This window comes from Pollicipes pollicipes, unplaced genomic scaffold (assembly GCF_011947565.3).
Source record: "Pollicipes pollicipes isolate AB1234 unplaced genomic scaffold, Ppol_2.1 Scaffold_7261;HRSCAF=8764_pilon_pilon_pilon, whole genome shotgun sequence".
NCBI classification, from domain to species: Eukaryota; Metazoa; Arthropoda; class Thecostraca; order Pollicipedomorpha; family Pollicipedidae; genus Pollicipes; species Pollicipes pollicipes.
In genome coordinates, this window is record NW_023597054.1 from 20714480 (window position 1) to 20726554 (window position 12075).

General features: G+C 61.9%; 1 protein-coding gene across 3 annotated transcripts in view; it reads right to left on the bottom strand.

Annotated features, from left to right (window-relative positions):
- Window positions 1–12075, bottom strand: part of LOC119112267 (very low-density lipoprotein receptor) — a 38682-nt gene continuing 26607 nt past the window's right edge. For 2 of the 3 annotated variants that reach the window (XM_037236375.1, XM_037236374.1), the window contains exons 7-18: window positions 11910–12055; window positions 10884–11008; window positions 9499–9747; window positions 8907–9066; window positions 7032–7172; window positions 5418–5639; window positions 4776–5130; window positions 4177–4375; window positions 2756–2877; window positions 2369–2509; window positions 1853–1913; window positions 1–1316 (exon numbers count right to left, since the gene is read on the bottom strand). In XM_037236375.1, the coding sequence (XP_037092270.1) occupies window positions 1869–1913; window positions 2369–2509; window positions 2756–2877; window positions 4177–4375; window positions 4776–5130; window positions 5418–5639; window positions 7032–7172; window positions 8907–9066; window positions 9499–9747; window positions 10884–11008; window positions 11910–12055 (1905 nt within the window). In that variant the 3' untranslated portion in view covers window positions 1–1316; window positions 1853–1868. The remainder of the gene's footprint in view (window positions 1317–1852; window positions 1914–2368; window positions 2510–2755; window positions 2878–4176; window positions 4376–4775; window positions 5131–5417; window positions 5640–7031; window positions 7173–8906; window positions 9067–9498; window positions 9748–10883; window positions 11009–11909; window positions 12056–12075) is intronic. The other variant, XM_037236376.1, reaches the window with a different exon arrangement.

A 12075-nucleotide genomic window follows, 5' to 3' on the forward strand; every position in this document is an offset into this window, starting at 1 on the left:
TCGTTGGAAATCGTGTATTAACGAATCATGCTGGACATGGATGATGGGACTTTGTCCCTATTGTACGACATACGCGGCACCAAGCCCCTTACAAGTTTGCGGTGATGGCATGGGGTCGCGCCCATATTAATCGATATGTACAAAATAAATATGGGATTCAACACACGCAGCGAACATCTGGCGACAACATTCAGACACTAACACATCGAAAGCTCTTGCCACCGTCTACCAGACCTACATTTCCTAAGCGTCCATCGGCAACGCGAGTCGGATGGCGACACTTGAGTCTTGAGGCAGACTCCCACGGATGCCGTATCCGCTAGCGCATCCGGCAAATGGACTCGGACCACAAACAAGGGCTACGAGGTCGGTCGCCGAAAAAACGCGACGACGAAGATTTTGCAGTTATCACAAACACCTGGTTTCTAGCAAATACATGCCTATCGTCGAGCCTTCACTGCTGCCGTCCGCATGGTGGCGACCACAACTAGCCTCCGCATGCGATGTAGGAAACTTGCAGGCAGCAAGCAAAAGTGGTATATCAGTAGGTATGCGGGCGATATTGGCCGTCGTCTTCCGTTCCCCTTGAGCCAGGGAAGACATCAATTACGAGATACTACCAGCCGCGGACAACTGGTGGCGACGCGCGCAGCAGTACTGCATCAGCCGGTCAGCCTCATGACTTCCGCGACTGGCATCGCTGCCTCCCTCAACCCCGGGTCGCACGGCGGTCGGTAGAGTGAAGACAACCCGGCTCAGGGACCAGCGACGTGCGACGGAGAGTCCGGCCTTCCTCCTGATCATGCCCAGCCGTCGACAGGCGTCCCGGTTCAGACCGCGCCACGCACATGCGTTTGAGACCCAGAGATACAGAACGCGAGATTTTCCCCTGACCGCGAGCCTGCCGTTTGCCGGCGCCGCGTTACACAGCGCGCCTAGTTTCGATCACCGTGGGCTGCGCAGCGGCTGACGGCCTGCTGGGCAGCCGAGCACCGAGCCCACAAGCACCTGGCTCGCAGGAGTCACGCAATACATCCTGGTCGGACCTGAACACATGAGCACGCGAGGACGCGGACGCGCCCCAGAGTCGGCGCAGACCGTCTCTGTCCGGTCGCGCTCGGGCCACTGACGCCCCGCGCTGACAACAATTGGAACGGCGACAGACGGCGCGTGCGTGGACTAGACATCGCTGTCATGGCGGGGCGGTGCGACGCGACGGGCTCCGGGGGCGATGACGCAGGCCTGCCCCCCTATCACAGACGGACGCCGGCCGGCGCTCAGACCACGTGCTGCGACCGGTTCAGCGGCTGTAGACTCTGCCGGGGCGGGAGACGGGCGGCGTCAGTGTCAGCAGCGGCAGCGGCACGGTATCGTTCCAGACGCGACCGGCCAGTACGCCCGGTCACCGCACAGATCGCATGACTTGTAACGGCGCATTGGGAGAACGGGACGGCATGAGTGTAAGACTTTCGGATAAAAGACGCTGGCAAGTGAGGCGTTGGGAACTGGACTGTCGGCACGCCTCTGCAACCAAATACTGATGAACAGTGACGCCAGAGATAGAAGCAAACTTCCAGGAAAACGCCCGCCACCAGAGGTCCGTCTCATTCTGTATCTTCATCGGCCACCTTACTGACAAACGACAACTAAATAAAACCGGTAGCATGCAGACACAACGATGCCAAAACCACCAAACACACTACGCACAGAAACGGAAACAGAGGCGTAAAATAAAATGTGAATTCCTTTTCCTGCATCACCACCAACAACGACAGACACCAAGCGCTCCGGCGGCCCCACCAGCACGGCGAGGAGCGAGGCATGCACGCGGAGCGGACTGCCACCTACGTACCGGGCCTGACAGCGGCTCAGCACACGTGACTGACCAGCATCGGCTCGGCTGTGAGCGGCGGCTGGCGCGGCGAGACGGAGCCGTCAGACTGGCGCGCGCGCGCACACACACCCCCAAACACACACACACACACACGCGCGACACGGCGGCACGGGCGACGGCACAGGGGTGCGGTGCGCACGCCCGTCCCACCGCCCGGCGCCAGGCGGTGCTGCGCTGCAGTGTTATGTGCACTGTGCAAGCGTGCCGTCGCGTGACGCTGTGAGGGCCGAGGTGGCCGAAGACGTTACGGTTATCAACAACCTGGTCCGGGTCATCCTAAAATGAACTGCTCGTGGGGCACACGAGTCCCAAGAAGTATCCTGTTACATACCGCCGGCGTTAGTGGGAAGTGACGGGGATTGCACTCCACTTCACGACAAAGAAGTCGCTTCAAGAGGAACCAAAGCACGGTGCGTCTGTGCAAATGCGCTGTGCAGGTAATGGTCAGCTTGACCCCATCGTGAACACACATACCTCTTCATTTCCTCTGCCAGGGTGGCCAGGACTCCTGGACTTCTCCAGCTTGATGGAATCGACAGTGGTCTTCTTGTAAATGGGGTTATCGAAGTTGCGGAAGCCTTTGGTCGGGCATTGGCGATAGATGATGTACCCAATCTGAGGAAAGAGCACGTCATCAGGCTCCGCACTGCCGTCGGGAACGCTGCCCAGCTCCAGCTCCAGCTCCAGCTCCAGCTCCAGCTCCAGCTTCAGCTCCAGCTCGTGAAAAGCTGGGACAACCAGACTGCCAACGTAACGGACAGAATTTTCACTCCGCGCAACCTGCACAGCGACATCTGCTTCGTCGGGCCTCTGTCTTCGCCCAACGAGTGGACGCCAATCGCCGCGCGTCATGTGTCTCACCGCGGCCAGCACGAGGACGAAGACGATGGAGCCGATGACGACGCCGGCGATGGTGCCGTCGTCGGCGGCGACCGGTGCGTGGCGCTCCACCGACCCCGACTCCGGCGACGTGGCGGCCGTCACTGCGAGCAGACACGGCGAGGTCAGCCCACGGGGAGCACGCGCCCCACAGAGAGCGCCGAGTCCTGCTCGGGGCCGCGACCAGTACACATACGAGCACTTCTCAGTGTTTGCTGATTGGCAGACTGGTAACAAAGATGGCGGACTGCACAGCAATAAAGACTGGCAAAAGTTACACGAAGCACTTGCTCGCCCGCTTGCGCGCTTGCTGGCACTTGCGGTGCAGCTTGAAAAAGTTGTAGGAAAAGTATTTCTGAGCGCAATAAGCTAGCTGGCACTGTCGTACCATTCTGGATGGCAACGGTCGGCTCCAAACGTTTGGCCGGGTAACCGTGCAGCCGGCTTTCGTTTCGAAAGACGGTAAGGTCGGGTGGCGTTGGGACGACCAGTGAATGGCGTGCGGGAGGTGTAAAATTCAACCGTTTGGGCTCATGCTTCCCTGCAAAAGACGTTCAAACAAGCGTGAGGCAATGACGCAGAACGACTGGCTGTGGCCCCGGCCAGTGCATGGACGCCACGCACCTTAATAGGCACGCCCAGACAGCAGATCCCAGGGCCAAGCGGCCGCTTAGCATGCTGGTTGGGAACTCGTGCAGGTCATGCCAGTTCAAATTTCGATGGCATTTTCCACGAAAGATTTCCTTAACCTGGGGTGACGTTGAACTCAAGCACGCGATGCTACGCTATTTCAGGTTTGAACTTTCGTGTGAAAAGCACGGCCATTCTCAGATGTCAGAACGTCATTACATTTAGGAATAACATATTCTGATAGTTCAGTTGGCTCACGCACAACCACCTAAATGCGAGGAGGGGTTGAATGTCCTTACACTTGACATCGGGCTTTTAGTCATAAATGGGTTCTAAGTTGCAGAACGGGCATTTCAAAAATGCTAGTATTACACCAATGATATAGAAACAAGTCGGGCCCATAGATTTTCCCAGAAAAGCGTTGAGAAATGAAACCATGAATAGTGGTAGAAGGCGCCACATAACCCAGACTACGTTTCAACCACGTTCAGTTGCATAACAAATCCATACGTTTTAGCCCTGGATTTCAGCCCTCGCGGTTCGCCTCGCGCATGCACCCACGCGGCCACGCCATGCTACATCCCAGCCATGCCACGGTCAGACATGCCACATGCTCTACCATGCCACCGTCCCGACATGCCAACAGCATCACGCCCATGCCAAGTCTCCTCCCATAGCGCATGCCCTGTCATGCCATGAAGCCACCAGTCGACCACCGCCACGCCGCCGGCCGCGCGGCACGAGGCCCCCGGAGCCCGGCCCGGACCACTGACCACTTTCGACACAGCTGAGCTGGTCGGGCCCGAGCGCCAGGCCGTCGGGGCACGCGCAGCCCGTGCGCCGCCGGCTGCCGGCCGTCCGCGGCGCCGGCAGGCACAGGTGCGAGCACTGGCCGTTGATCGGCAGACAGTGGTTGGTGGCGTTCGGCTGCCTGTACGGGTGGTACACCAGCACGTCCACCGGGAACTGAAGCTGCAAGAGGCGACGAGGCGCGCCGGTCAGCGGGGCTCCACGCGCCACACAAACTTTGACAGCACTGGACTTGGTACATGTTCAGATGACAAGAAACTTTTTGATTAGATTGACTAAATCTGATTAGATGATTAGATGAGATGACTGGATTTTGTGACGGAAACTTAAGCAAGATCGTTTGCAACATCCTCCGCACCTTCAACGAGACGACATCCTGTTCTAATTTCTCCCACGCGGTTAAAACCATCACAAAACGCGCCATTCAGAGCCAAACAAAAAGCTACAATCCCATCTCTGCGTCCTTGCTCGACGAGTTGTTCAAATACGAGATCATCCACTCAGCCAACACGGCGGCGGCACATCAATGCAGTGTCAGAGCGCACAGCCGCCGGCCGCTTACATTCCCCATGGGCGCGACGCTCGTGACACCGGCGCCAGTGAACTTGTTGGCTTTGAACACGCTCATCTTGTCCCAGTCGGTCCAGTAGATCCAGTCCTCGAAGGTGGTGATGCTGAACGGATGGTGCAGCGCCAGCGGACTGCTCAGCACGATGCGCCGGTTAGCGCCGTCGAAGTCGGCGCTCTCGATCAGCTTCAGCTTGGCGTCCACCCAGAAGACGCGCTGCTTGACGAAGTCCAGCGTCACGCCGTTGGGCCACTCGATGCGCGTGTCGACGATGGTCTGCCGCTGGCTGCCGTCCATGCCGGCGCGCTCGATCCGCGGCCGCGCGCCCCAGTCCGACCAGTACATCCAGCTGGGCCGGGGACGAGACAGCGCCGTTAGTCGCCAGCCAGCGCCGCGGCGGCGACCGGCGGCCGACGCGCACCGGCGGCCAGAAGCTGTCGAGTCAGACCTTGTCTCGACAGCGACGCAAAAGCCCAGGCCTTATTGCCGCGGGAGAGCTCAGCATTATCCTTCTATGCACTCATCTCTTATGATCACCCTCATCCCCTCGCGCCGCACCTTTACGAGCAAACGAGTGGTGGCCACATCCGAGAAGACGGCTGCAGTGCACGGCCCGTGCGACGGCGGCTCACTCACCCCTGCACCGGATCGAGTGTGATGGAGCGCGGTTTGAGCAGGTCAGTGCGCACCACCGTGGCGTGCGCGCCGCCATCGAGGTCGGACACGTCGATCGTGCTGCCGACGCCGCGCTGGTTGCGGATCCAGTACAGGTGCCGGTACAGCCAGTCCACGGCGATGCCGTCAGCCCTGACGTCCCGCACCACCACCGTCCGCTCGGTCGCCTCGTCGATCGGCGCCCTGCAGCAGGCGGGGTCAGGTCAGTGATGCAATCCATGCCGAGCTACCCCGGGACGGTAGGGTCCTGGGCAGGACGCCGTGCCCTATGCCGGGCCAGACACCGCATTCGGCTGGAGCACCACAGGCTGCGTCGCTAACGTTCCCACCAACGTGCGAGTACATTCTACGCATTATCCCAGCGCTGGGAAATTCTCGAGAATCCCGCTCCTCGCGCCCCCGGAGACTGTGCGCCAGGCCGACCAGTATGCAGCGCGGACAGCCAGCTCCTCGCCGGTCTCCGGGCGGCTCGCTGACACTCGGCGACAGGCGGCGCGCCGGCACGAGACGAGCCCACCCGGGGGGCGCGCGGCCCGACCGGCGCGCGGAGCCGTGATGCCCCCGGGGCCCGAGCGCTAGTGAGTTAGGAGGCCAGCGCAGATCAAAGACCGCCCGATCCATCACAGGACGGCCGGGGAGTACGGAGAGAGCGGGGCGAGAGAGAGAGAGAGAGCGAGAGCGCCCGCGACCGCCCGCGATATGCCCTCTGACGTGGCTCGTTACGGCCGGGCCAGCCACGTCGGCTTCCAGAATTACGGCCTCAGGTCTGGAGCGGCACAGATCGGAAACTGAGTTCCTGGGCGGGTGGTCAGAGTTTGGCAGGAGCGGCGTCACGCGACGAGATGATCCCGCACTGGCTTTGCGATCGTCAGCCCGCTCGTTCCCCGGCTTCGCCGTCGTCGACGGGCGATGATGGCAATTTCCGTCGGGCGCCTATTGAACGCTATCGTCGGAGGCGGGCCAATTAGTTTAATTAATGTCCACATCAGACTTCAGAGTTATCTGAGGCAGCAGACCACGTTCGAATTGCCACACTAAGCGAGCTGATTCCGTGGGCCAGCAGCGCAGCGCCATTTTCGGAGCGTGATGCCCCATGCCATCACTCGTTACTGACCGCCACCAATGCCCCGGGATGTGCCGCAGGACGGCTCAGTCCACGCTCGCAGGCATAAGCATGGTGCCGGCGCGGCGGTGATGACCGGCGGCGGCTAGGAGCCCCGCTCAATCATCACTGCACGTCGATAGCACATAGGACGCGTCTCGCGCCCCGCCGCCATCCGCACGTCGCCAGCGCGGCGCCAGCAATCCCATTACCGACGGGGCGCCGGCGGGCACGGCGGCGCCGGACGAGCAGGCGCCGCCACCCCTCCCCCCGACCACTCGATGCCGCTCGGGCGCCGCACCGGCCGACGCGCCCAGAACGGCGCGCAATTTGTCTCGTCCCGTCCCGCCAAGATTGCCGCCGCCCGCGGTCGCCTGTCGACGCCGCGGCGCGGCCGGCTCCGGAGCGCCGCTCTCAGATTTGCATACGGCGGCGCCGCCGGCCGGTCGGGACGCACGGCCGGATGGGCTCACTTGTAGATGCGCTGGTCGCTGAAGTCCGACCAGTACACCAGGCCCGTGCGGAACTCGTAGTCGACCGAGCTGGCTGAGCGTGTCTTGTTGACGATTGACGTCATCTCGCGCTGGTACAGGCCCACCTTCCGGATGTCGCGCCTGCAACAGAGCGGCGAGTGTCACACGAAGTCTTAGCGGACGGGTGGCGAGTGCGAACCGACTCGCCCGGTGGCACAACGCCCAAACATCTCATTCCACGAACCACTTTCCGTTGTGACAATCCTTTCCAGGAGCGTTCGTGTTCAGTTTTTCTCACCGGACGAATGGGCAGCTCGGGGGCGGGGGCGGGGGCGGGGGGCAGGGACGGGGGAGGCGCTCGGGACCGTCCGCTCAGTCGGTTTCGGCCGCCCGGGTCACAGGGCAGACAAGTGGCCGGTCCAATGTCCGGCCACAGCTGCGCCGGACGACTTAATGACGCTCGGTCGGCGAGCGCGGACCGGTGCCGGCCGCAGCCGCCCGTTATCAGTGACCGGATGTCCGACGGCGTGGCGCTGACCGTTCCCGAACCGTCGCCGGCTGGGCGGACGGAGCGCCCAGGAGCGGGAGCGCGGGAGGGAGCGCAGGAGCGCCCAGGCACTTTCAGCGCCACACAGCCGGCGTTCACGCGGGACGGACTCCTCAAGCGCGAGCCTCGCCGGTGTCGTCCACGACACTGAAGACGTTCTGCGCCCCAGTCATATCGCGAGGAGAAGTTCAGTCCCTAAGCTCCACGTTCGCGACAAACACCTCCGTTTAGTTGGCCTCACTTCATCGGGCGAACAGCTTCAGCGATGCCCACTCGGCTTTCAACGGCACGGAAACTCGAACGGGCAAGGAAATTTCAACGGCAACCATTCGCGGGCAGGACCCGGCGGAACGGAGCTCGTCTCCGGCCAGATTCTAGAAACAGCACCGTACTCGGCTGCATCGCACTTTACGAGTGTCCATTACGGCCTATCGGCGCCAGGCCGGCCGGCCGGCCGGATATGTAGCCCAGCGTCGGGCTTTAATCACGGCCAATGATTGTGCCAGGTCCCGCGCCGCGCCGACGGCTGCAGGAGCCTCACTCCGTGGCAGACAGCCGCCGCTGACAAGATCTGGGCTGCTGGACGTGGACGTGCAGCACATAAGGCCTGATGATGATTTGGGCTTTGGGGCGCACCAACTACGTTGGCCATATGGCGCCCATGGCACATGAGGTCTCTGCGCAGGTCATGGCACGGGTCACGGTGCAGGGAACGGTGCAAGTCACGGCGCATGTCATAGCGCAATGAACGGTACATGTCACGGCGTAAGTCACGGCACAGGTCAGCGCGCAGGTCGCGCACGCCAGAGCTCCAGCCTGTTTAATCAACAGCAGAAGATGGATTGGCGGCGACGTCAGCGGTCCCCTAACTATTCATTTGATTACCCAAAGCACTGGCTTGCATCTCGTCGTCCTGACATCGCACATCAATTATGCAAACAGCGCGCACAGCTCAGGAAAGTTCTGTCACGACTTGATGTGATTCCCGGTGGCGGATGACAGCCGGGGCCGACTGAGATGTTTCCGCGCCGCAGCCAAAAGGTCACCGGGCCGGCCCTCTCCGTCTGGGATCCGCCGGAGTTGCACTCTCGGATCCGATGACCCCGAGCCAGACCCCATCGATCTCCATGCCGACGGCCCAAAAGTCCAAGCCGGCGGAGCGCTTTAAGCCCGTCCGGCACGAACAGCGACGATATGAAAGCCACGCTGTGCAGTACATAAAGCCTCGAAAACATCAAACGGAGGCGGAGGAGATACTCCGCCGACGAGGAGCGCATCATCCACACCGAGCACAAGAGCGCTGCCGGGCACATCCGTCCACCACCTACCCGTGCGTCAGGAGGAGCGACGCGTGCACTTCGACGGCCTTGCAGAACGTGTGGTCGGCAGGGTCGCGCTTGTAGCCCTCGATGCACTCGCACTTGAACGAGCCTTTCTCGTTGATGCAGGTCTGGCTGCAGGACCCCGGCGTCTGGCACTCGTCAATATCTGCCGACACGGGAGCCCAGTCGCACCACACGCCAGAGAGAACAGGCCACACACGCTGAACAGGCCACACACCTCCGCACGTGACACGCACGGACGCCCCGCTACAAACGCTCGGGTGACGCACCACCATCGTAAAGGTGACCAAGGGTGACGTAACCGGACGGTGACACTATCCAGCTAGCACTGCAGCACCGTCCACGCGACCGGGCTGAGCGTCATCTCGGCGCGGCCGCCTCCTCCAAGACAATTTTTCAAACCAAGCCGACACCCACGCGCATAAGCCTGCACGTCTCAGACCCGACAGCAGGCGGAGAACTGCGACGCTTAGTCAGCCTCTGCGTCCGGGGCCGGCAGGCGCCGCCGGTCCGGCCGCCCGGCCGCTCACTGGCTCGTTCGCCCCCCTCCTCCCCAGGCCGCCGCCCGGCCACTCACCGTCGCACGTCTTGCCGTCCTCCATCAGCCGGAAGCCGCGCGGGCAGAAGCAGCGGAAGCCGACCGGCTGGTTGCGGCAGCCGTGGCTGCAGCCGCCGTTGTCCTGGGCGCACTCGTTACGCTGACAGAGCGCGCCCTCGTCCGAGCCGTCGCCGCAGTCGTCGGCGCCGTTGCAGGCCAGCTCGATGGCCACGCAGCGGCCGCTGGCGCACGTGAAGTGTTGCTCGGGGTCGCACAGCGTCGTCACGTCTGTCGCAGGGCGATCGGTCAGGGGAATCCTAGGGCCGCGCCGGGAGGGTGCCGGCGCGTGCAGAGCTGGGCGGACAGCGGCACCGGACAGACGGCGGCCACGACCGGGACGCGCCGGCGAAAGAGAGGTGTGGGTACTGTGCATCCGACTAGCAGATCAGTTCCGTGGAAAAACGCAGTTGCAGTGCAGGCAAAGCGCAAAACGAGCCAAACGATGACGGCAGTGACTATCGGGATGTGTAGAAAGAAATGGGCGTTTGCGGGGGGCTTCGGCTGTAAAATCCAGACGAGAAACGATCACGCACATGGTCAGTTCCAACCGTCTCGAGTAACATGACAGAATAAGCACATTCACCGATTCCCGGTGTATCAAGTGTAATTTCTGAGCTTTGGCGGAAAGCATATGTAACGTTGGTCCCCCCACATCAGATGTTCCAACCGAACGTCCGGCGTCTTTACTGCATACCAAGTCCTGCCTTTGTTCTGAGTCACCACGGCAGCAGGCGTTGGACAATACCGCGCGTCACCCCAAGTCTGCTCCACGAGCGACGCTGTTTTGCGCGCCGGCGCCGGACGCGCGCCTGTCAGCCCATTAGAGGCGTGACGTGACGGGACGGCCGAGCAGGCCAGCGCCGTGCTCGGAGCCTGCCATTCCGGCCGCGGCGCTCGCCTCTTTCTCGGCTCGGAGCCTGCCCCTGCTTTGTGCGACCCAGCCGCGGCCGACGGCACTACGCGCAGAAGGGAGGCGAGCGACGAGCGGTGGGGTTAGGGTGGCCCGGCCCCTGGCGGGCACGCCAGTCCGGGCCCAGCGCTGGTTCAGCGTGGGCGTTGGACCCTCAGATAAACTTCGCAGACCCACATAGTCCCCCCGGCAGACATCCACCAGCTGGTGTGCGAAGCCCGCTTGTATGGGCTGCGTGCCAGACCGGCCTTGGGCCGTGTCAGCGTTTTTACATTCTTACCGACGGAATCCACACACGCCGGCCGAATGGCACCCAGCCACGAACAGGCCCGATGAAGGAGACACATTTGCCAGGGTTCTGCCCACGCCCGCTCGGCCTCCCCGACACGGGCCCATGGCCCGTCGGCCGGGCCGGCGGAGGGGGGGGGGGGGGGGGGGGTCGCGCGTCACTTACTGCACTTGCTCTCGTCGCTGGCGTCTCGGCAGTCCGGCGAGCCGTTACACACCAGCGCGCGGGCCACGCACTCGCCCAGACCGCCGCACTGGAACTGGTCCGCCGGACACGGCGGTCGGCTGCACCTGAGACAGCGCACCAACAGCGCCATCAGCCTGGCGATCTCCTCACGTAATGGCCACTTCTACTCTCAGAAACATCGCCGAAAATAAACACAGTCGGTTACGTCAGGTCTTCAGACCTTGATAAAAACTGTTCCCTGCCAAATCGACCCAGAGGTTAAAGTGAGCAACATATAATTTCGTCTCGTGCATTAATGATACGATCTGGCAAAAACAGCTTATAAAAAACAAGAAAACCCGTGAGTGGTGTGTGATACGCGCCAGTAGCCACAGCTCTAAACTTACCAAAGAACTCGACGGCGCCCCGTCAGCTTAGCGGAAGTTTATGCGGCTGGATTTCCAGACCGGGATACACTTTATCTGACTGCCAGACCGGCGAAATTCAAAACGCATGCAGCCAGAGAGCGGGCTAAATGGGGCTAATTTGAATACTTTGTGTTAGTTTAACTGATTTATTTTCAGCTCCTCGAATGGATGAGGACGGCTCTAGCGCTCGGGGGACTACAACTTTGGACTAGCTAACTAGTACCACCACCAGAGCACCATCACAGTGAAACTACACCCCGCCGGGGAAGAACGCCGACAAACTGCTTCCGACAAACGTTCACGAGCGGCGGTTCCATTGGGACCAGCCTAGTCGTTGCGTTCCTGTAAGTTATGTGTGACGGACGACCCCGTGGGCGTTGGCGTGAACTACCTCTGGCAATCGGCTCGCCACAGCGGATACTCTCCGTGCCTTTAGCTCTAAACCCACAGCTCTTTCCTACCACCTCTGGAGCACGCTGCACAAAGAAAGGTACTCAGCAGCGCCCGCACGCCACCGCACCATACGGCGACGACGCGCTGGGCAGCGCGAGGCGCAGATGTTGCCGACAGGGGAAGGCGGGAGGGGGCTGCCACTCACTTGGCGGGGTCCTCGTCCGAGCTGTCCGGACAGTCGTGGTCGCCGTCGCATATCCAGCCGCGGTGGATGCACGTCATCTGGTCGGCGCACATCTCCTCCCCCGGCGGACACACGCTGGCCGCAGACGACGGCTCCACCTGGCAGTTCTGTCCAGCGCACGGCAGGC